We start from the raw sequence: 20,926 nt of genomic DNA on the forward strand, positions 1-20,926 counted from the left end.
AAATTATACATGCGTTGGTATGATTTGGCTGGCGAGGGGCAGAGCTGGCCTCAGAGTGCCAGGCGTGGGCTTGCTTGTCCGATGGGGCACTGCCGTGCTGTGCTCGCGTGCCGGGCGGCAGTCTGCTCTCGAGAACCCCTCTCACACTTCCTTTCTTTGCTTCCCACAGTCGTCACTGCGGACGTCTTCTTTGCCATAAATGCTCGACCAAGGAGATTCCTATTATAAAGTTTGATCTGAACAAGCCTGTGCGAGTTTGCAACATTTGCTTTGATGTACTGACTTTGGGTGGGGTCTCTTAGTGAGCCCCCGGGAAGGTCCAGGCCACATCCTCGGTTGCATCCCCAGCAGCTGCTCTGCTCACCAGCCTGACCCCCCCACCCCCCACCCCCCAGAGCAGGAGCTGGCAGTTGTGTTCTTGCGGCAATAGACTGGAGCAATTAAGGACCGTGGTGTGACAGATCCCATCTCAAATAATTCTGTGTGATTGTCAGTTTATCAGACTATGATCAAGGTCACTAGACGTCTCACTAATTGGACCAGGTCTTTTAGCCTAAGTGGTAAATGTGATAGGAATTAGACCCCATTCTGCTAGCAATGTACAAGGATGCTTTGAAAACCGTTTTCCCTTCCAGTAGCTTAGTGTCCATCTCAGAGCATTCATGAAGTCTTCCTGACTGGGTGGACTTCCTAGGCAGAGCCTAACCGTAGGAAGCTGGCATCTGGCTGCACGACAAGAGCTGGCTTTACTCTAGGGTAAGTGGCTGTGGACTTTTCTGCACAGTGTTTTCATAAAGGTAATAGGATCCTCTTGCCCTGAAATCTCGCTCTCTCTTTTTTTTTTTTTTTGGGAAAAGCTAAGCTGTATTTTTAGTGAACTACCCCTTTAAAAAAGGTGAAATATTTCTAAGCAGGGTTCAAAGATGAGAGCTGAAAAATTGTGGCCTTAACAACTGAAAGCTTTACCAGTATTCATGCTACTCGGGTGTCAGGATTGCGGTGTGGCAGCTTGACACCTCCTAGCAGCCGTCTTGTTCTCTCATCTTACTGTGTCCTGTCTATGGAGTCCTCAGTCACCTGCCACTAGGCAGTGGTGGAGAAAATGCACTTTTATTGTGCTGCACTTTTTATATAGCTGCATTATTGGTGATTCCAATTTAAAAATCCATATTCAAAAATACCCTCACGCATCCATGCATCAGTGATTCTAATGATCGGCTTTGACTGGACCTCAGCTCACACTAAGTCTTAAAGGGAAAACTCCTGCGGAGTGTCATGTGGAGCAGGAGAGTGACACGGGCCAAGTGAGGGGAAGGGGACTCTCCAGCCTCAGGCTGGCAGGTCCCATCTCCTTGACACGAGTGCTTCTTGCTGAAACCTTTGCAGTTATGTTGTGAGTGCTGTCCGTCCCAGGTCCCAGGTCCTTGCCCCATAAGAGCCAACAGCCAAAGGCCCTGGCCAAGTGTGTGTGACCCCATCTTGGAAGGCTCGCTCGTGTGCTGAATGAGGCCCCCAGAGCCTACCAGGCCTTAGTCGCTGCTAGTACTGCATTAATCCTGAAGTGTTAAACTTCTTTTCTTTTGAAGGTTTGGCCAGTTTTTTTAAAAAATGCACATTTAAAGAGAAACTTCTACCACTGCTTTAAAAACAAAACAAAACAAAACTCTGAGATGAACAATATGTGTTGTACAGCTATACTCAGAGATTAACAATCTCAATCATACATACTGTTTTTTTCAGACATTTAACCACTACATTTTTTTGTATTAATGAAGTATGAATATATGTGTAAAAGGGACTAAATATTTTTTTTTGCAGCAGCAGCCTGTTGTTTTGTTTGGATAATGGTGTGTCCTCCATGTTGCTGTAGATATATACATCCTACTGCCTAAATATGTGTGTAAAATGAGCTGATAAACCAGAGTGCTACGTTTTTTTTTTAACATTTCTGTGGATTTATAAGATATATATGCTTTCTATGTTAATATGAGCTTGTGCACAATGTTTCAAAGAAAAAATTAATTAGAAGAGTTCTCCTGTCCCCAAAAGTCTGTGACATATTTCATATAGAATTTTTATAGGAAAACAGCTAGTCTTGGCAAACACCTGACCACGTGAAGCATGTGGTCAGTTTCCATTTTCTGTTGCCTGAACAGGGCCTGAGGAAGTAGGCCTTAGTTAGGTGGCTTGATTCTTTAATTGGAAAGTAAGATAATTATGCTTCAGATATGAATTGAGGTAGTCGGTACTTTTATACCTGTTCTTTTAACGTTCATGGTAGAGAGAGCAGGACGGAAATTCAATCAGGGATGAGATTGATTGTCCTGCCCCTGCCCTACTATACCAATTTCAATAACACTCTAATTTCACTTAAGAATCTTGAAATCATGTTTGAAATTGTTGAGTCAAGCTTCTTTTTCTTCACAGAGTCCAGGGATAGCAATGGTACTTAGCTGCCACAAGTTGGGGGAACATTTTGTGAGTTCTGCATTGGCTTCAGGTAGATCTTGTAGATCTAGAAAAAGCACCTTTCCACAGTCTTAGGCTCTCCCTGCCGTGCCGATGCTTGCAGGGCTGTGTCTCAGGATCCTTGAGTGGTGGCTGACCTGGGGGGACTTGACGTGCTCTCAGTCCCCTTTGTGCTCTCCAGGCCGTCAGACTTGACTCTAGAACTGCCTGGCTGTTCTTGTTACATTTTAATCCATAGCTTACATACTAATAGAAAAAACTCAATTTTATTCATTCAGAAAGTTGCCAACTGTGACTGAGTAGAGCAGGAAGAATAAACTTTATTGAAATATAATTTGCTGAATCAGTCAACATTTTACGCTGAATTAGCTTTTTAACTGCCTCATGCTCATCACCAGATTTATGATACAGTGTGTTCTTTACAGTCCTTTCTTTTTTTTTTTAAAGATGAAGGTACAAACCATGTGCTATATATATAAATGGAATGGCTAAAACTAACTTGCTATGATCCTCGAACACAGGAATTTCCCACAAACTTAAGTGCCTACACTTAGGACTTATTAACTTTCAGTTATCTTTTAGTGGTGTCTCACTGAATGATGTATTAGAATATGTGTTCTGTTTGGAGTTTGTTGCCTGTGCATTGTCAACCCTAGTTACCAACTTAGTCGAGGCTGGATTAGATTGTTCAGTTCACCTGCCATATTCTCTCCAGGAGTGGGGTCCACGTGACCACTAGTCCTCTACCTCAGAGCCCTGAGTTATTTGTGACCGCCCTGTTCAGCTTTCCTCTCTCCTCTCCCTGAATGGGGTCCCTGCATGGAACTCAGCGTGCTTGTGGGTTCACCACCACTCCCGGTTCATGTCTCCCACTTGTTGTATTGAACGGTATTGTGCTAATCTTATCTGTAGGCATGAAGTGGAGGAAAAGCCTTGGGACAGGGGAAAACCTTGATCTCCATCTAGGTTTCTTTTTAATCTGGAGAAAAACCCCTACTGAACTATGTAATGCTTAGATCTGAAAGGCAAACTAACTCCCCAGGTGACAGTAGCATGAGCAAGTAAATGTAACGCTTCCATGACAGCCCCGCGTGGAGCTTGCAGGTTGAGACTGAGAGAGAGCTCCTGAAACAAGCTTTCTTCCAGGACCTGGGACTGCTTCCCTCGGGCCCAGGCCCAGGAGAACTGGGCATGGGGCTGGCAAGACCAGCCCCTCCTAATCTGAAGCACCAAAGCTCCCCAGCCCCTCTGGGGAGAGGAGGAAGCTGAGGACAAATAACTTTCTAAAGCGTTTGGAAGCCACATTCTCATTTTGTGGAAGTAATTTAGTGAAGAGCTGATTATTTGACTAAACACTTATTAAATTTCCAGAAGTCATCATAGATGCCTTAAAGATTTTCTTTGGAAGATCATTGCCTGTACTGTTACTTTTTTGTGTGGCATAAGTAATATATTAACCTGTTACAACCGACAACATCGGTTTTCTGTAGCTAGGGAGTCTTGAGTTGGCAGCCTGTTCAGCTTAATGACTTAATGTCCTTCTTTGGCACATGTGTGGAGTTGGCTGTTACCATGACATACCTGTGTGCTATACCAAGGGGGAGGGCTGGGCCAAAACTGCAGGCACACATTTGGGTTGATCACCTTGGCTTCCAAGCCATTCCGGGTGGTGCTCAGTGTGGGGCGAGAGCATCATATAGGACCATGGCGCTTAGCAGCATTGTTTCTTTGGAGTCCGTGTAATGGAATGTATTTTTCAAATATTGATATTTGCATTTTCTGTAATATTTCCATATAAATAAAATGAGGTAAAATTGTACATTTAAAGTGGAAACCTTAATAACACATTTGTAGTTCCTTTTTTTTTTAAATTTATTTATTTATTTTTGGCTGGGTTGGGTCTTCATTGCTGTGCACAGGCTTTCTCTAGTTGTGGAGAGCAGGGGCTACTCTTCGTTGCGGTGCGGGCTTCTCATTGCTGTGGCTTCTCTTGTTGCAGAGCACAGGCCCTAGGCACGCAGGCTTCAGTAGTTGCAGCACATGGTCTCAGTAGTTGTGGCTCACAGGCTCTAGAGCACAGGCTCAGCAGTTGTGGCGCACAGGCTTAGTTGCTCCGTGGCATGTGGGATCTTCCCAGACCAGGGCTCGAACCCGGGTCCCCTGCATTGGCAGGCGGATTCTTAACCACTGTGCCACCAGGGAAGCCCTGTAAGCATTAAAAACAAACACAGAAATTTTAACACTCCTGACATGTGAATACATTTCTTTAACAGCTACCCTCTAGGAAAATCTGAATTTCCAACACTTTTCAGAAACACATGGTTGACAGCAGTGAGAAGGTAGCTGTTTTAGGCATAATGACCAGCTGCCTGGATGTCCTGTGCTCTTGGCCCAGACTTCAGCTCATGGTGACGTCTGTGACCACAGCTGCCCAGGCTCAGCCACCTGACCCCACTGCAGCTCTCCCGTGGACCCTGGAAATTCCCTCCCTGACTCCATTATTTAGGAGCAACTCGAGAAGATCCCCCCATGGTGAGGTTTCTGCTGGCCTTGGTCTGAAGGGAGGACTGGTGCTGTGGGTTTCAGAGAAAACTAAGGAAAGTTTAGGGGTTTGCAAGTTAAAATCTAGTGATCCATAATTCCCTCATACAAACTGCATGAATCTAGTAGCTCACCTCACCATCACACTTTCTTGAACTAGTGTTCTCCTTTCCCTTACCTGTTTTCCATTTTGCTCACTCCTGGTTCGGACCAGCTATGGTGATTGATAAATCGCATTCTCTGGTGGCTTTACTCAGAGTTAATAGGCACTGTTGGGGGCTTCCACGTAACAATCCCAAGTAATCCTAATAGCCGTCCCTGAGGAGAACACTGGTCATATTTTGTCATAATATGTGAGTACAAACCGGCATGTTTCATAATTTCTGTGCCTTCATTTTTATGTCTGTAAAACAGAAGTGAGCACGGTTCGTCCTAGCTCACAGGGTTGCCCTGAGGAAGGCGATCAGTATTAGGTCATATGTCCTTCCTCTCATGCAAGTACACGAATTCTGGTGTGCACAGCGAGGGTCCCCTCCAGTGTGGACTGATGGGAGCAATGTCTGCTGCCTATTTGCAGGAATCTGGGGGCCCAGGGAATAGGAAGTGCTTTCGAGGATGGAAATTCAGATTTCCACAGATTTCTGAACAGATATCCCTAACCTGTCCGTAGCGTCTGTCTTTCAGATCACAGTTTGTCCTGGAGCTGAGCAAGCTAGGGATGGCGGCAATGGTCTGATACGGGTCCCTTTGCAAGTTAAAGGGACTGAGCTGTGGCCAAAAAATTCTGGGCTCTTCCCTCTTAGTTCTGTGTTTCTGGAAAAACTGGAATCTCAGGATTAAAAGGCAGACGTTAACAATTTCCTCCAGCATGTTGGAAGGCAGCTGCCCAGCCCTTGCTTTAACACTGCTCATGGTGTGGCAGAGAGAGCAGACCTGGGTAAGAAGCTCAGCTCTATTCACTTTGTTATAAAGCAGAAACTAACAAACCATTGTAAAGCAATTATACTCCAATAAAGATGTAAAACAAACAAAAAAACACAAAAAACTCAGCCCTGCCGTGCAATGACTGTTGTAACCATTAGATGTGGGGTGGGAGAATTTATGCCCCTTTTCTGGACCATAAGAAGACCCTCTCAAGGCTGGCATCGAGGTTCAGTGAGAACAGACAAAGCTCCCTCCCTGCTCAGCATGTTTGCCCAACATGTATTAGTTTCCTTCTCCACTTCCCTCTGTCAGCAGGTCTTAACTGCCCGAGCTGAACTTTCTGTGGCTTGCATCACGGAGGGACTACCTTCCTCCTCCATAGTCTTGCCCAGGAGAGAGGAAGGAGAGGCATTTCTCCAGTAGCCACTAGCTTCTCATGGCTGAGCCTTCTGGATCATTAACATGACAACCTACTCTTGGCGAATCCTTTGAAGACTCATCCACTGCCCTGGTGTGAGGAGGCTGTTTCCTATAAAGTAAGTGGTCGGCATCGAAAAGGAAAGGAGTGCTCATTGAGCAAGGAAGTGAGCAGTCCGCAGAGGCTGGATGAGTGTGTCCTGAAATGTGGCCTCAGGGGTGTTGCATCAGCCAGAGTTCAGGTCTGTACTTGGCTGGGATGACTCTTAAGTGCCTTGTTTTGCTCTTTTTCCTTATCAGTTTGTTTTGGAAGGATCTAAACATCTCTGGACCTGGCCTCCACGCTATCCCTGCATTCCTACCCCAGGAGTGGCCTCTGGCCGCTCTAACCAGGGCTTTACTTGGCCATACTACAAGCTCCTTGAGGTCGGGAGCCTCACTTCCCCCCAGCCCAACCCCATGGCACACAGATGCTTGGTAAATATCTGTCGAATAACTAAGGACTAAGGAGAGCAGTGGCAGTGACTAGTTCTCAGTTAGCCTGGGGTTGAGTCAGCAGGGGTGCCTCAGGCACTGAGCTCAAGGGCTGTGTGGAACTCAGAATAAGGTCCTCACTTAAGTTCGCCTCCTTACTGTTTGCTCCTGCTCCAGGGAGGGCGGAGACATACCAAGCCATGGAGGCACGAAGATAGCACTGAGTCAGGACAAGAACCTTGAGTTCTAGGCTCAGCTTCATTGCTATGTGCCTTTATTAAGTTCTTTGGGCCTCGGTTGCCTCATCTGCAAGAGAGCTAATTCTGCACACTTCTCGTGTCCTAGGTATGGTGGATATGGGGGTACAAAGCCAAGTGATCCTTGGTCCCTGTCTCAAAGAGAGTCTGCAGTCCAATGCGAGAGGCTGATAGGAAATTCATAGTTACGGGACACTGTGACATTTGTTATTTTAGAAGTGAACACAGAATTATTTTCCTAGAGGAAAGTGCGTCTAAATCCACTGGTGGGCCAGTGGTTCATGAAGCCTCCCAGTTGATTGAGCTACGTTATTAAGGGATAAGAGGTAGAAAAATTGAGAAGAAGACATGTCATTCCAGGCAGAAGGGACAGCCGGGGTGAAGGTGTTGCAGGCATAAAGCAGCGAGGTGAAGGCTGGAGGGATCAGTGCACGTGGGAGGTGGTGGCAGAGATACAGAGGCTAAGAGGAGACGGACCCTAGAAGGGCCTCGTGTGCCGCTGAAGAGTTAGCACCTGATCCTTACAGATAAGGGAGCCACTGAAGAGGTTTAAACGGAGAATGCCCCGAACATCACGGGGATGGCTTGGCAGTGTGGAGGATGGGCTGGAGGGAGTGCAGTTAGATCAGGTGAGAAAGGAAGGCCTCAACCAGAGGAGGAGTACTGAACAGGTAAGGGGTGGGATTGCTAGGACCTGGAGACTGGTCAGGAGGAGGGGCTCAGGAGGGAAGGGGCTGGGGATGATGGCCAGGATTCTTACTTGGTGTGACTGGGTCCTTTGAGATGGCGATGGTGGAACCATCCAGGGACACTGGAAGAATCACCAGGGAGAAGATGAAGACTAAATGCCAGAACTGTGGAGACTCTGGTGCCTGCAGAAATGGTCAGGAAAGCCGCCTGGACGAGATTGCAGACTTGGCAGCTGACGCAGGAGTGACAGGAGCTGGTGGGAAGGCGTGTGGAGGAGAGGCTTCCAGGAGGCTGGAAGGAACCCCCGAGGGAGATAAGGGAAATGGGGAAAAAGCCAAGGGAGGCTTTCACGAGGGCCCTCAGGTGGGACAGGTCCAGGTAGGTAATAATTGAATGTGGCCGTGCGTTTGCCAGTACAGAATTTATCCTGCTGTGGCGCAGGGAAGGGCTAAGCTGGGCGACTGTGTTGCAGGCAGACGGGGGCTGAGGAGCAAAGCCTGAGTACATGCAGCATTCTCCAAAGCTTCGCTGGGGCGGGAAGTAGGGACAGGAAGGAGTTACGGGGCCTCAGAAGAATGGGGCAGGAGGGAAGGGAAGTGAGCTGTTGAATGCAGACTTAGAGGGAAGAGCCGGGAGGCAGGAAGAGGTTAAAGGTGCTGGAAAGGCCGGTGAGGAAGATCCTGGATGGCAAAAGGAGCCAAGCGCAGGATTCAGGCGTGAAGAGCAGCTGTGGCCGAAGGGCAGTGAGCCACACCAGTTAGGGCAGGCAGCCTCCGTTTTCCAGTCCGTGAATCTGGAAAGCTATTAAGTGAGATTAATGATAAAGGAGAGGAAAAAAGACCAAGAAAGGGAGGACAGGGAATGTTTAGATTAACAGCTGAGGGGACTGGGAGAAGTTGAGGTGAAGGCACAGATGGGGAGACCATGAACCTGTAATCGCTTCAGGTTCGTTTCCTTACCTGTAAGGTAGGAACTCTGCCCCCATGAGCTTAACTAGAATCGAGGAGGTAACGGGTATGAACTTGGTCCAGTGTGGGAGATTACAGATGACCTTGGACACACCACCCACTGTTGAGGCTGTTTGTATTGGCATTTGTAGCCTTGCCCAAACTTTGATGTTGCGCTAGCCAGTGTCCGCGTTAGAGCTGTGAAACTACCTTTTGCTCAAAAATGCAGACTTCTCCCTTTGAAAACACACCACCCCTAATTTTAAGTGTTTAAAGAGAAACAATATCTTTGCTTTAAATTGTTGCTTTGTTCAGAGTTATCTGGATTTGCTGCATCCCTATAAGCAAAAACTTTTCCATTTCCAGAACTAGCCTATCCTGTTTTATTGTCACCTCTCACTATATTGGTCCAGCTCGAATTAACTCAATGCGGCTTTTGGCTGTACTGATAAATTCAAGTTTGCCTAAGGGCAGAGGTCTTACTTTTAAGAAAGGTTGTAAAAGTCAGGGCTCACATTAGCAAGTGGGGAACCAGAACAGGGTTGTGTTGACACTGTTAGTTCGCATGGCTTTTCTGGATGTGTCTGCTTGTTTCTGAGTTGTAAGGGAATGACGTAGGCCCCGATGTCCTGGTCAGGATGAGACTTACAAGCAGGGCCCAGGCCGGCAGCTGATCTGGGCAGCCTGGGAGTCCGTGGAAAGGAAGCTGCTGGAGCTCAGAGCCCTTCTGCGTGTCTGTCCAGTTAGCTCTGAGTTGGTCAAATTTGTGCCCGTTAATACCTGCGAACTCCAAAGGATGATGGTGAGGAGATCTAGCGCAATAGTGGCAAAAACAGGCCGACCAGTACTAGGCAGGTTGCCAAGCACTGGGCTCAGTCACCAAAATGGTGAGCCCATGGGGAGGGGCATGAGTCCTGTCTGCAGAGCATGGCCCAGTCCTTCCAGGCCCTCTTGTTTCATGTAGGAGCCCTCCTAGGGCACAGGAGTCAAGGGCCCATTAGGGAAAGGCAGGTGAGGGTTCCCTGTGGGTTATGGACATACAGGGTACCGGCTCAGAGGGGGACATAGCATGTGATGGCTAGGGGTGGGCAGCCTGTGTATTCCTCCAAGTTGGGGTGGTCCAAGTCCCCACGATTTCTGTGTGTAGGGTTGTCCGGCGTCTGGTCACTAGGGGGGCCGGTTGTTCTCACACACACGCAGTGGGGCTCCTTGGCACCTGGCTTAAACAGCTTCCTGGGGACGCCAATCCAGTCTCTGCTCACACCTCCACTAAGGAGAGAAGGAAAGAGGGCTGCTTAAAGCATGAAGTCGTGAGTTTCTCTGGGAAGGGAGGAGAGGGAGCAGTGAACCAGGCCTTGCGAAAAGGAGAAGCCATTTCACTTGCTGCCTTGGTGTTTTCCCAAGGCAGTGGTCTGCAGTGTTCACCCGAACCTTCTTGCTCTCCCCCGAGGTCCTCCAGCTTCCCCTCTGAGGGCACAGCCCGTCGTCCTTTCACTGCTGCTCCAGCCCCTGCCCTCTGCCTTCCTAGGAGGCAGCGCCACTTCCCTGCACTGGTGGCAACACCTGTGAAAGGCTTTTCCCCACTGGCCTCTGAGCGTCTCAAAAGCAGCGTCTGGCTTGAGAATCGCTATCCCAGAGCACACGTATTTTGACAAAGTTCCCCTGGGTTAACAGTCAATTTATGGCCTCACTGAACAGCACAGATGTGGTGACCTAGAAGATGGATTTGGGGGAGAGGCGGGAGGAACAGAAGGAAAGCCCGTTTACCTCCTCTGGGAGCACCAGAACCGGCTGCCCCGGGTTGAGCTCCACTCAGCATTGCATGGTGGAAACTTCTGCTTCTCTTTCAGTTCCTGTTTATTTGCCTCCAAGCCTTTGGTGATCATGGCTTCTGCCTGGGTCAGTTCTGGAGTAGGTAGCCCATCCTCTCCGTAGAACCTTCCTGTCACCCTCCCTGTGGTGACAGGAAAGCTGACATCAGAGTAGCCGTGGGAGGGGGGGCAGGAACAGAGGCTTAGCTCCTGCAGAAGTCCTGGTAAAGCCGAGTCCCCAGGGCTTCCGCCTTCCACAGTAGCCTGCTGGCTGCTGATTTATTAAGAACTGGTTGGAGGGACTTGTGCTGCCTTCTATCCCGATGTCTCTCAACATCTTATACGACTCTGGATAGACGCCTCCCTGTTCTAGATGTAGAGTCCTCCAGCACGGAAATTATAAAATCCTTCCCCACATGTCACTCATTTTTCAGTGTTCCACAGTGCTTGAGGTACACAGTAGGTGTCCAAGAAATGCTTGATGAATGAATGGCTTATTGCATAACATTTTTGTGGCTCATTTCTTCCCCACATTGAATTATTTTGTCTTATATGGATATAAATAAGTCATTTATTGAGTGTTCACTCAGCATCAGGAGCTGTGCTAGCACTTTACCAGTATTTTGTAATGCTCCTAACACCCGTTTGAGAGAGAAATCAGTGCTCCCGTGGTCCTAGGAGAGAGACTGGGAGACTGAATAGCTGGGAAGTCCCTGAAGCTAGTAAGTGGGTCTGGCCCTGAGCTCATGCTCTCCCCTCCACCATTCTTTTCCGGCTCAGTCCTTCAGTGGACAAGCTGAGTGGAAACTGGTTTTAGTTTGAAATCCCCGTCAGAATTCGTAAGGTCTGAGCTATGGCAGTGGCCAGCAAGTGGTCGGCGAGCCTGTAGGCCAGAGCCAAGAAGAGATCAGTTCTTAGATGCAGGGACTTGCATCTCCGAGTCCTGAAGTGCAAGTGGCTTTCACAGCAGCCCCTGGCACAGGGCAAGAGAAGCAGCAGAAAGGACTTCTAGAAGGTTTGCCCAAGTAGGAGGAGGTATCTGTACATACCTGCTCCTGCTGTGTCTGTCCAATCTTCTCAGTCCCCGAGAACTGAGATTCCAGGGTACGTTCGTGTACCAGATTCAGTTCATCTTCTCAAGTCCAACACCCTATCCTGACCTTTCCAATTCTATTCTTATCACTTTGTTTTTTCGGCCACTCCATGTGGCTTGCGGGATCTTAGTTCCCCAACCAGGGGTTGAACCCAGGCCCCCTGCAGTGGAAGCGCAGAGTCCTAACCAGGGGACCGCCAGGGAGGTCCCTATTCTTATCACTTCTGCCTGGGTTCCCTGGCTTAGGAGCCCTGGATCTCTGACTCCTCCTTCACATCTAAATGTACACTTCCCTTCGTTCATGTCCAAACCATGGGTGAATCGTGTCGGTCCAACCTTTAAAAAACACCCTGATTCTGCCCATTCCTTTCCATTTCCACTGCTACCACCCTAATCCAGACGATGGATTACGACAGTGGCCTCCCAGTGGTCTCTGCTTCAGCTCATTCCTTCCCACAGTTCTTTCTCTACAGAGTAGCTGGGGTGACCTTTTAAAAACGTAAATCACACCTCCATGCCTGGTTTATACCCTCCTATGGCTTCCTAAAACATATGGATAAAACACAAACTTCTTATCAAAGGCCTCCAAGACAAGCATCTGACCTGTGTTTGCTTCTTCAGCCTCCTCTTAAGTGGTCCCCTCCCTCACTGTAGGCTCCCTGACCATGCTTCGCTGCTCCCCGCCTCGCGCACTCTGTTCCCTCAGCCTGAAATACTCTCTTCTCAGATCTCAGGATGGCTGGCTCCTTCTCACCTTCCAGGTCTCAGCTTAATTTTCATTTCCTCCAAGAGGCTACCCTGACCGTCTGCTCTAAAGGTGTCACGCACACACCCAAACATGCATCACATTAGTTTTAGCTTATTCACAGTCCTATCTGGAATTGTCTAGTCAGTTTACTAGTTTATGATACTGCTCTCCCCACCAGTGAGGCCCCAGCACTCAAAGCAGCTTAGTTCAGAGCATTCATTTTGAACGCTTGTTAGAATAAATGAAGGGAGCAGGGCCCAAGTCCTAGGGCTTCAGTCTGAGTTGGCCTGGCACCGCACTTTCTCCTGTAGAGGGTCTCTGTATGCATGGTGACAAGCCTGTCCTGGTGGGTTTTAGACATGAGACCCAAAGAGAGGACAGCAGTAGTAGAGGCAACAGAGAAAGAGGCAGAAGCTGTGTCGTGAGAATGGCGGTCACCATTGGCTGGGTCTCCAGAACACAAAAATGGCATCTCGTTTCCCCTCGAGGCCTGGCCATATGGCTGCCAAGATGGCTTCCTGCTGTCGTCCTTCAGTGTGCACCTGTGTAATAAACCTTCATCTTCTGACGCTCTGTCCTGAGGGTTTCTGGTGCCCTGAAAGAACCTAACACTGCCCTCCCCTTACAGAATGAGCTAACAGAGGACAGGAACTGCATTCAGCTCATCTGTGGTCCCCATGAGGACCAGAACCACAGCATATCCATAGCAGATACTCGAATATATCCTGACTTTAACTACAGTCCTTCGGAGGCATTTCTGACCATGTGCCCCTCACTCCCCTGCACGTTAACACTGTTCAGACAAGACGAGTTCACTCATCTCACCAAACACATCAGTTTGCTCCTCGACATCAGTGTGATGTGTTTGGTCTGGCATCCTTTGCTGACACACAGGACTCCACTTTTATTCTTCTGTGTTGGGTTTTTTCCTTATTAACACAGTCATGTTTCAGCTTTGGTTTGGCAACTTTATGGGGAAAAGGGAGAACCAAGCCTTCTGAAGGCCAGACGGATAGAGGTCAGTTCCTTCAGTGGCAAACATAGTTGTGATCTGAGGAGTGGCCTGGTGCAGACTGGGTGAAAACAAAGATGGGGGGTGCTGCAGGTTGGGGTGACAGGGGCCAACAGTGGTGGGTGTGGAAGAGGGGGCACTGGAAACAGAACTTCAGATTCATGAAAAAAGCCTTGGCTAGTTGGACGTGGATGGAGCAGAGGAGTCAGTGAAAATGCCAGTGAAAGGTTCTCAGCAAAGGTAACCCAGGGAGTAATGACAGAAGCAGACATGCAGGGGCATTAGGGGCAGAGAAAGACCTTCCAATTTAGACCTGTTCCAGGGTGAAGTGACACTGATGTTCCTCAGGAAATTAGCCGTGTCTAAGTGGGCTCCAGTGAGAGGTCAGGGCAGCAGTAGATGGAGAACAGGGGCCCAACCATCCCAGTTGTCAGTGTTTGTGAAGCAATCTACTGTTTAGTGTCTAACATTTCTTTAGGACACCGTTAGGTGTCTTCTCATTTAGGTAGCAGGTGCAGGCTCCACACAACTGGCTTGAACAAGTGTTTGATGAGCATGACTTCCACCTGGGAGGCAGTTTGTTGAGGATGGGCACAGGTTGATGTCTGTCTCCTTCGGGGACGAAGTAAAAGGATATTTGTCAAAACCATTTGCAAACAGGCTTTGAGCCTCCCTGACTGTGTCTGAAGCCAGACTCCTGGAACACGGTGAGATGGGGAAGCTGCCCTCCTGGGCGGGTCACTCAAGAGTGGCGCAGGCTGTGGGGCAGCAGAGGCCAAAGCCAGTGGTCGGGCAGTCCTCTCCCAGGAGCGAGAGCAAGGGAAACAGGGACCTCCCCGGTGGGCCTGTGGTTAGGACTCCGCGCCTTCACTGCCGAGGGCCTGGTCGGATCCCTGGTCAGGGAACTGAGATCCCACAAGCCGCGGCATGACCAAAAAAAAAGGTGATGGAAACAAGCGCCCCAGCCATTTCCTTCCGGGACATATCGCCACACTGACAGCCAGAGTTTAAGGTGAAAAATCCATGGGCATTTTTCAGATTTTAACCTTGAGTCCAATCCCCAAAGAATTCTAGCCCCTTAAAAAAACTGCAAGACAAACAAAACAAGAAAACAACTGCAAGACAACCAAATGAAATCTATGGAAATGACCTGTGGAATACTTACCGATGAATTCATAATTCTTCTCATAGAATGAAAGCCAACTTTGGAGTGTCAGCATCTCAGAAAATGACAGGTCAGATACATCATCCACAAGGCCTCCTTCAGAGTAGTCCCCGGTCACAAACGCTCTGGATGCGTCTCGGCCTGCAGGGGAGATGTTTCCAGTAGATTAACTTATAAATCACCAACACTGTAGCAACTCAAGAATCTGTTTTCTGAGAAACATCTCCCCCAAACCCTCACTCCCCGGCCCCCAGCAAAACTGATCCCTCCTCCCCCTCGGTGACAGACGCCCCTGGATCTTAGACATACTTTCTGGCATGCATCCTGTTCTTTCATTGACTTTCAGCAACATTTCGCATGGTGGACCATGTCCCTTGGCTTCTGTGACACTATACTCTTGGTTTTCTCCTACCCTTCTAGCTCATTTTCTACCAGCCTCAGACATCAGTTCTTGTTCACCTCCTTTGCTCCATCCACACCCTCCACTTGACAATCTCATCCACTCCGTGGTTTCAAGTACCACCTCTCTGCCAAAGATGCCAAATTTGTATGTTTAGCTCAGACTTCTCTTGAGCTCCAGACCTGTATATCCAGTTGTCTGCTCAACGTGCCTTAGATGACTTTCAGACATCACAAGTTAAAAATGTTCATACTGCATCCCCAGCCCCTGGAAACCTGCCTCTATTCTAGTACTCCCTGTCTCGGTTAATAACCAGTTGCTCACTCCAGAAATGTAGTCCTTGACTCCTCCTTCATCCCTTACATCCCATCAGTCCCCAAGTCCTATAATTTCTTCCTAAATATCAGTCTGCCTGGCCCCATCTACTACTAAGCAAGCCCGGGCTGCCGTCGTCTCTCATCTGAACTACTAGAGTAACCTGCTAGGTCTCCCTGCATTCATTTGGCCCCCTGCTCATCTATTTTCCATACAACACTTAGACTGATATTTTAATTAAATCGATCATACCATTCTCTTGCTTCAGAATCCTCAGGGGCTTCCTTTTGCCCTATGACAAGGTACATATTCCTTAGCAGGCCATTCAAGGCTCTGCACCAGCCACCGCCAACCTCACCTTGCCACTGTACTCCCTTTCTCGCTGTCCTCCTCCCCCACTAGGCTAAGGCCTCTAGTAATACCACTATGTTCTTTTAACACTCATCACAAAAATAACTGATTAACTGCTTATGTGATAACTATTTAACGTCTGTCATTTCTACTAGTCCGCAAGTTTTATCAGGGAAAAGAACATACCAAACTAAAGAATCAGTTCCCCAGTGTCTGGTGGTGCCTGATCTTTAGTAAATTCTCAGTAAATACACGACTGAATGAAACCCATACATTTATAGTTAATTGATTTTCAATAAGGGTGCCAATTCAATGAGGGAAAGAACAAATGGTGCTGGGACAACTGAATAGTGACATGCAAAAGAATGAAATTGGACCCCTACCATATATAAAATTGACTCCATAAATCAATGACCTGAATTATGAGCTAAAAATATAAAACTCTTAGGAGAAAACATAGGTGTAAGTCTTTGTGACCTAAGATTAGGCAATGGTTTCTTAGCTAGGACACCAAAAGCACAAACCACCAGAGGGAAAATAATTAGGATTTGGTCAGAAATTTTAAATTTTGTGCATTAAAGGACACTATCAAGGAAGTGAAGCCCTGAAACCATAAAACACCCAAGAGAAAACAGGCAGCATGCTCTTTTTTTTTTTTTTTTGGCCGTGCTGTTTGTGGGATCTTAGTTCCCCAACCAGGGATCGAGCCTGGGCCCTCGGCAGTGAAACTGCAGAGTTCTAACTACTGGACTGCCAGGGAATTCCCGGCAGTATGCTCTTTGACATTGGTCTTGGCAGTATTTTTGGGAATGTCTCCTCAGGCAAGGAAAACAAAAGCAAAAGTAAACAAATGAAACTACATCAAACTTAAAAGCTTTTGCACAGCAAAGGAAACTATCAACAAAACGAAAAGGCAAGGGAATTCCCTGGCGGTCCAGTGGTTAGGACTCCGTGCTTCCACTGCAGGGGGCCAGGGTTTGATCTCTGGTGGGGAACTAAGATCCTGCAAGCTTCAAGGCGCAGCCAAAACAAACAAACAGAAAACCCGAAAAGGCAGCCTACTGAATGGGAGAAGATATTTGTAAATGATATATCTGATAAAGGGTTACCATCTAAAATATACAAAGAACTCATACAACTCAGCATCAACAGAACAAAATAAAACAGGGACTTCCCTGGTGGCAGAGTGGTTAAGAGTCCGCCTGCTAATGCGGGGGACACGGGTTTGAGCCCTGGTCCGGGAAGATCCCACATGCCGTGGAGCAACTAAGCCCGTGTGCCACAACTACTGAAGCCCATGTGCCTAGAGCCCATGCTCCACAACAAGAGAAGCCACCGCAATGAGAAGCCCACGCACCGCAACGAAGAGTAGCCCTTGCTCTCCGCAACTAGAGAAAGCCCGTGCACAGCAACGAAGACCCAACGCAGCCAAAAATTTTAAATAAATTAATTAATTAAAAAACAAAAAAACCCCAAGCAACCTGATTAAAAAACGGCAGAGGACCTGAATAGGCATTTTTCCCAAAGAAGCTATACAAATGGCCAACAGACAAGTGAAAGATGCTCAGCATCACTAATCATTAGAGGAATGCAAATCAAAACCACAATGAGATATCACCTCACACCTGTAGGAATGGATATTATCTAAAAGACAACAAATAACAAGTGTTGGCGAGGGTGTGGAGAAAAAGGAACCTTGTACACTGTTGGTGGGAATGTAAATTGGGGAGCTACTATGGAAAACACTTCGGAGGTTCCTCAAAAAAATTTAAAATAGAACTACCATATGATACAGCAATTCCACTCCTGGGTATTTATCCAAAGAAAACAAAATTCAAAAAGAAATATGCACCCCTATGTTCACTGCAGCATTATTTACAGTAGCCAATATATGGAAGCAACCTAAGTGTCCATAGATGGATAAATGGATATACACATATACAGTGGAATATTAGCCATAAAAGCGAATGAAATCTTAGCATTTGCGACAACATGGATGGACCTATAGGGTATTATGCTAAGTGAAGTAAGTCAGAGAAAGACAAATACCGTATAATTTCACTTATATGTGGAATCAAAAAAAACAAACATAACAAAACAGAAAGAGACTCATAGATACAGAGAACAAACTTGTGGTTGCCCACAGGGAAGGAGGCAGGAGGTTGAATGAAATAGGTGAGGGAGATTACAAGGTACAACCTTCCAGTTATAAATAAGTATGGGGATACAGCATAGGGCAGAGAGCCAATAATACTGTAATAACTTTGTACGGTGACAGATGGTCACTAGACCTATGGTGGTGATCATTTTGTAATATATAAAAATATCAAATCACTATGGTGTACACCTGAAACTAACATAATATTGTGAGTCATTTATACTTCAAAAAAAAGTGAAAAGAACCTGCAGAATGGGAGGAAATATTTGCAAATTATATATCTGATAAGGGTCTAAGTGTCCAGAATATATGAAGAATTCATATATACAACTCAACAATAAAAAGACAACTCAATTTAAAAATGGACAAAGGATTTGAATAGACATTTCTCCAAGGAAGATATACAAATGGTCAACAAGCACATGAAAATATGCTCAACTAGTTATCAGTGCGATGCAAATAACCAAAACCACAATGAAATACTACTTCAAGCCCATTAAAATGGCTATAATCAAAAAGAAAAAAAAAGACAGTAACAAGTTTGCTGAGAATGTGAAGAAACTGGAACTCTAAATACATCAATGATGGGCATGTAGGTTGGTGCAGCCACTTTAGGAAACAATGGGCAGTTTCTCAGAAAGTTAAACATAAGTTACCATATGACCCGGCAATTCCACTCCTAGGTATATACACAAGAGAACTGAAAACGCATGTCCACAACAAAACTTGTACATAATGTTCATAGTATTATTCATAATAAGCAAAAAGTGGAGACAACCCAAATATCCAAGAAATGATGAATAGATCAACAAAATGCAGTATATCTATACAATGGAATATTATTTGGCCATAAAAAGGCATGGAGTCTTGACATGCCGATACATCATGAATGAACTTTGAAAACATTATGCTAAGTGAATGAAGCCAGACACAAAAGGCCACATGCATGACTCCATTTACATGAAATGCCCAGAAGAGGCAAATCTTTTGAGACAGAAAGTAGATACTGGTTGCCAGGGGCTAAGTAGTCGGAGGGCTTGGGGAATGACTCCTAATAGATATGGGGTTTCTTTTGGGGGTGATGAAAATGCTCTGGAATGAGATAATGGTGATACTTGCACAACTTTCTATGTTCACAACCACTTGTACTCTTTAAAAGGGTGGATTTTAGACCATCTGAATATCTTTAAAAAAAAATATTGACTGAGCGAATAAGTGAACATACCTGCTTCCCTACTAGAGTGCATAGGTGTTGGGGAGCAATGTTATAATCTCTGATTCCTCAGCACGTGGTACAGGGCCAGCTACATGGCAGTGGTCAGTAAATAGATGGTGAATAAGTATTGGGCACAAAGGAACTCAGTCGACAGTGGAGCACATTGCAAAAGAAAAACCACTCCAGAAATGGAGTGTTTTCTGCTCACAGTTGTGCATACAGCCATGATGGCTGCATCAGAGTGCGGCAGGAGAGTGCACCAAAGTGTCCTCACCTGGCAGGTAAGTAAAACACTTGATTCCAGTTCCAGCTCTGCTTCTAACTCACTGTGTAGCCCTGGGTAAGTCCCTTCCCCTTCTGGACTGTTTGAGGAGCTCAGCAACACCAACTGAACTTAATTCCTTCTCTGTCAATGCTTCTATTTCTTAAAAGTTCTCCCTAAAGACAGGGAAGTGACTTGTATTTAAGTACCAGAGGCAGCTACCCAGTTCTCCTGAAATAATGACAAGTGGGAAATGCTTATTTCCTATCAGCTTAGTCACTGGCCGTAGGCTTGCTCGTCGTCTTTTTCTTTTTTAATCTAGGAGATGGTCATTCTTCTGGGCTGGTAAGACGACATCTCTAAAAGTAATAGGCTGGTGTTCCTAGTGCAAGTCCTGTCAGGACTTAGTTGTGAGGGCTGTAGGCAAATCACATCCTCCAATCCCCCAAGATATAAAATAGGGAGGACAGAATAATCCTCATTTGACAAATGTTCTTTGAGGCCTAACGTGCCAGCTTTGTTCTAAGTACTGAAGGACTGTAAATGAGGCCAGACTCCTTCCCTGTGCTCTAACCTGATAAACTTTTTCAAGGAAGGCAGACAAATGCATTTGTACTAGAAGCAAGAACGACTCAAACCAAATGTACTACTTTTAGGGGAAACCTGGAGCAGGGGGAAAGGAAGATCGCTTCCAATTGGGGCACATTGAAGAAATGGTTGGAATCATTTCCAACCATTTGGGGAACTCTTGAGGCCGGGGCAGGGCGTCACTCATCTCTGGGCCCTGAGAGCCACGCAGTGTGGCACAAAGCATGTACTGGGGGCTTCTGCTGTCGAGTAAAAGGTAACTCGTAAGAGGCAAGAGATGTGTTTCTCCAGCCTCACTCAAGAAGAGCGGTGGGGAAAGATAGGAAAAGCAAAAGCTGGCAACAGTTGCCCATAGTCCTGCCCGAGTCAAAACAGACCAGAAGGATGATGCAGCTGAGCCCGGTCCCCACGCTGGTCTGACGAATGTGGGGAGGAAAAGAGGAAATGAATAAACGAATGAATAAGTGAATGAATGAAGCGCAGACGCCTACCGGCCCGCATCGTAACAGGAATAGGCGTGAACCGCCCCGCTAATACCTGCGAAGCCGCTATAGTGGGCCCCAGGCTCGTAGTGCCTCCGGCCAGAGGACACATCGTAGACACGTCCGAGCAAGGCCAAGTAGAGGCCCGGGTCCCCAGGGCGGCCGCGATAGCGGGCCAGCTCCTCGGGTATGAAAAGGCGAAAGTCAGCGCGGGGACTCCACCAGCCCATCAGCCGTGCGGCCATCGCCGCCGCTGCCGCCGTGGCCAGGCCCAGCCAGAGCCCACGCCTGCCGAGGCTCAGCATTTCGACAGCCGCACCACCTCGGCTCCTCCGACATTGCTGCCTCTCTGTCCACAACTAAGATGGCGGAGAACCGGCCGCTACGTCACCGGCGCGACGCGCGCTCTCCTGTGTCCGCCTGTCACCAAGGGGACAACGGAGGACTGAAAGGGGAAAGTCTGGCGAAAAGTTCACTCCCTGGCTCCAACTCTTTCTCGTACTTTTCTAGCATAGCTAGCGACTGTGGAGGGATACCGAGAAAGTGAGTAGCGGGAAGCCTTCCTGACCGGCAGATTATCTGCCCCCAACAAAGATGGTGGCAAAG

At 47.3% G+C, this 20,926-nt stretch overlaps 3 protein-coding genes across 12 annotated transcripts in view; 2 read left to right on the forward strand and 1 right to left on the reverse strand.

Moving 5' to 3' along the window:
- Window positions 1–6,055, forward strand: part of ANKFY1 (ankyrin repeat and FYVE domain containing 1) — a 77,617-nt gene extending 71,562 nt beyond the window's left edge. For 3 of the 5 annotated variants that reach the window (XM_019926866.3, XM_019926867.3, XM_019926868.3), the window contains exon 25: window positions 170–4,288. In XM_019926866.3, coding sequence (XP_019782425.1) covers window positions 170–302 — 133 coding nt within the window. In that variant the 3' untranslated portion in view covers window positions 303–4,288. Of the gene's footprint in view, window positions 1–169; window positions 4,289–4,742 lie in introns of those variants that run through there. The other 2 variants (XM_033848317.2, XM_033848318.2) reach the window with 1 other exon arrangement.
- On the reverse strand, window positions 2,898–20,767 carry CYB5D2 (cytochrome b5 domain containing 2). Of its 6 annotated transcripts, none has more exons than XM_073798023.1 (5): window positions 20,376–20,767; window positions 14,549–14,689; window positions 10,487–10,673; window positions 9,936–9,988; window positions 2,898–4,675 (listed from the first exon to the last, which is right to left on the reverse strand). In XM_073798023.1, the coding sequence occupies exons 1-5, from the start codon at window positions 20,623–20,625 to the stop codon at window positions 4,650–4,652; spliced, it is 657 nt and encodes a 218-aa protein (XP_073654124.1). In that variant the 5' UTR covers window positions 20,626–20,767; the 3' UTR covers window positions 2,898–4,649. The 6 variants fall into 6 exon arrangements, with proteins under 6 accessions (XP_073654124.1, XP_073654123.1, XP_073654121.1 ...); XM_073798022.1 differs by having other exon boundaries at window positions 9,369–9,988; XM_073798020.1 differs by having other exon boundaries at window positions 9,235–9,988.
- The window catches only part of ZZEF1 (zinc finger ZZ-type and EF-hand domain containing 1), a 127,997-nt gene continuing 113,437 nt past the window's right edge, over window positions 6,367–20,926 (forward strand). Inside the window, exon 1 of the mRNA XM_019926862.3 lies at window positions 6,367–6,470. The gene's annotated coding sequence lies outside the window, so the exon portion shown is untranslated. The remainder of the gene's footprint in view (window positions 6,471–20,926) is intronic.

Source organism: Tursiops truncatus, chromosome 20 (genome assembly GCF_011762595.2).
Source record: "Tursiops truncatus isolate mTurTru1 chromosome 20, mTurTru1.mat.Y, whole genome shotgun sequence".
In the NCBI taxonomy this organism is placed as follows: domain Eukaryota; kingdom Metazoa; phylum Chordata; class Mammalia; order Artiodactyla; family Delphinidae; genus Tursiops; species Tursiops truncatus.

Bases quoted from the DNA above. Each gene is read 5' to 3' on its own strand.
- CYB5D2 (XM_073798022.1), bottom strand. From the start codon at position 20,625: ATGCTGAGCCTCGGCAGGCGTGGGCTCTGGCTGGGCCTGGCCACGGCG. The intron at 14,690-20,375 runs GTATTAGCGGGG...TCTCCCCTGCAG, and splicing joins CCACTATAGCGGCTTCGCAG to GCCGAGACGCATCCAGAGCG. The intron at 9,989-10,486 runs GTAAACGGGCTT...TTCTCTCCTTAG, and splicing joins TTCTGGTGCTCCCAGAGGAG to TGGAGGTGTGAGCAGAGACT.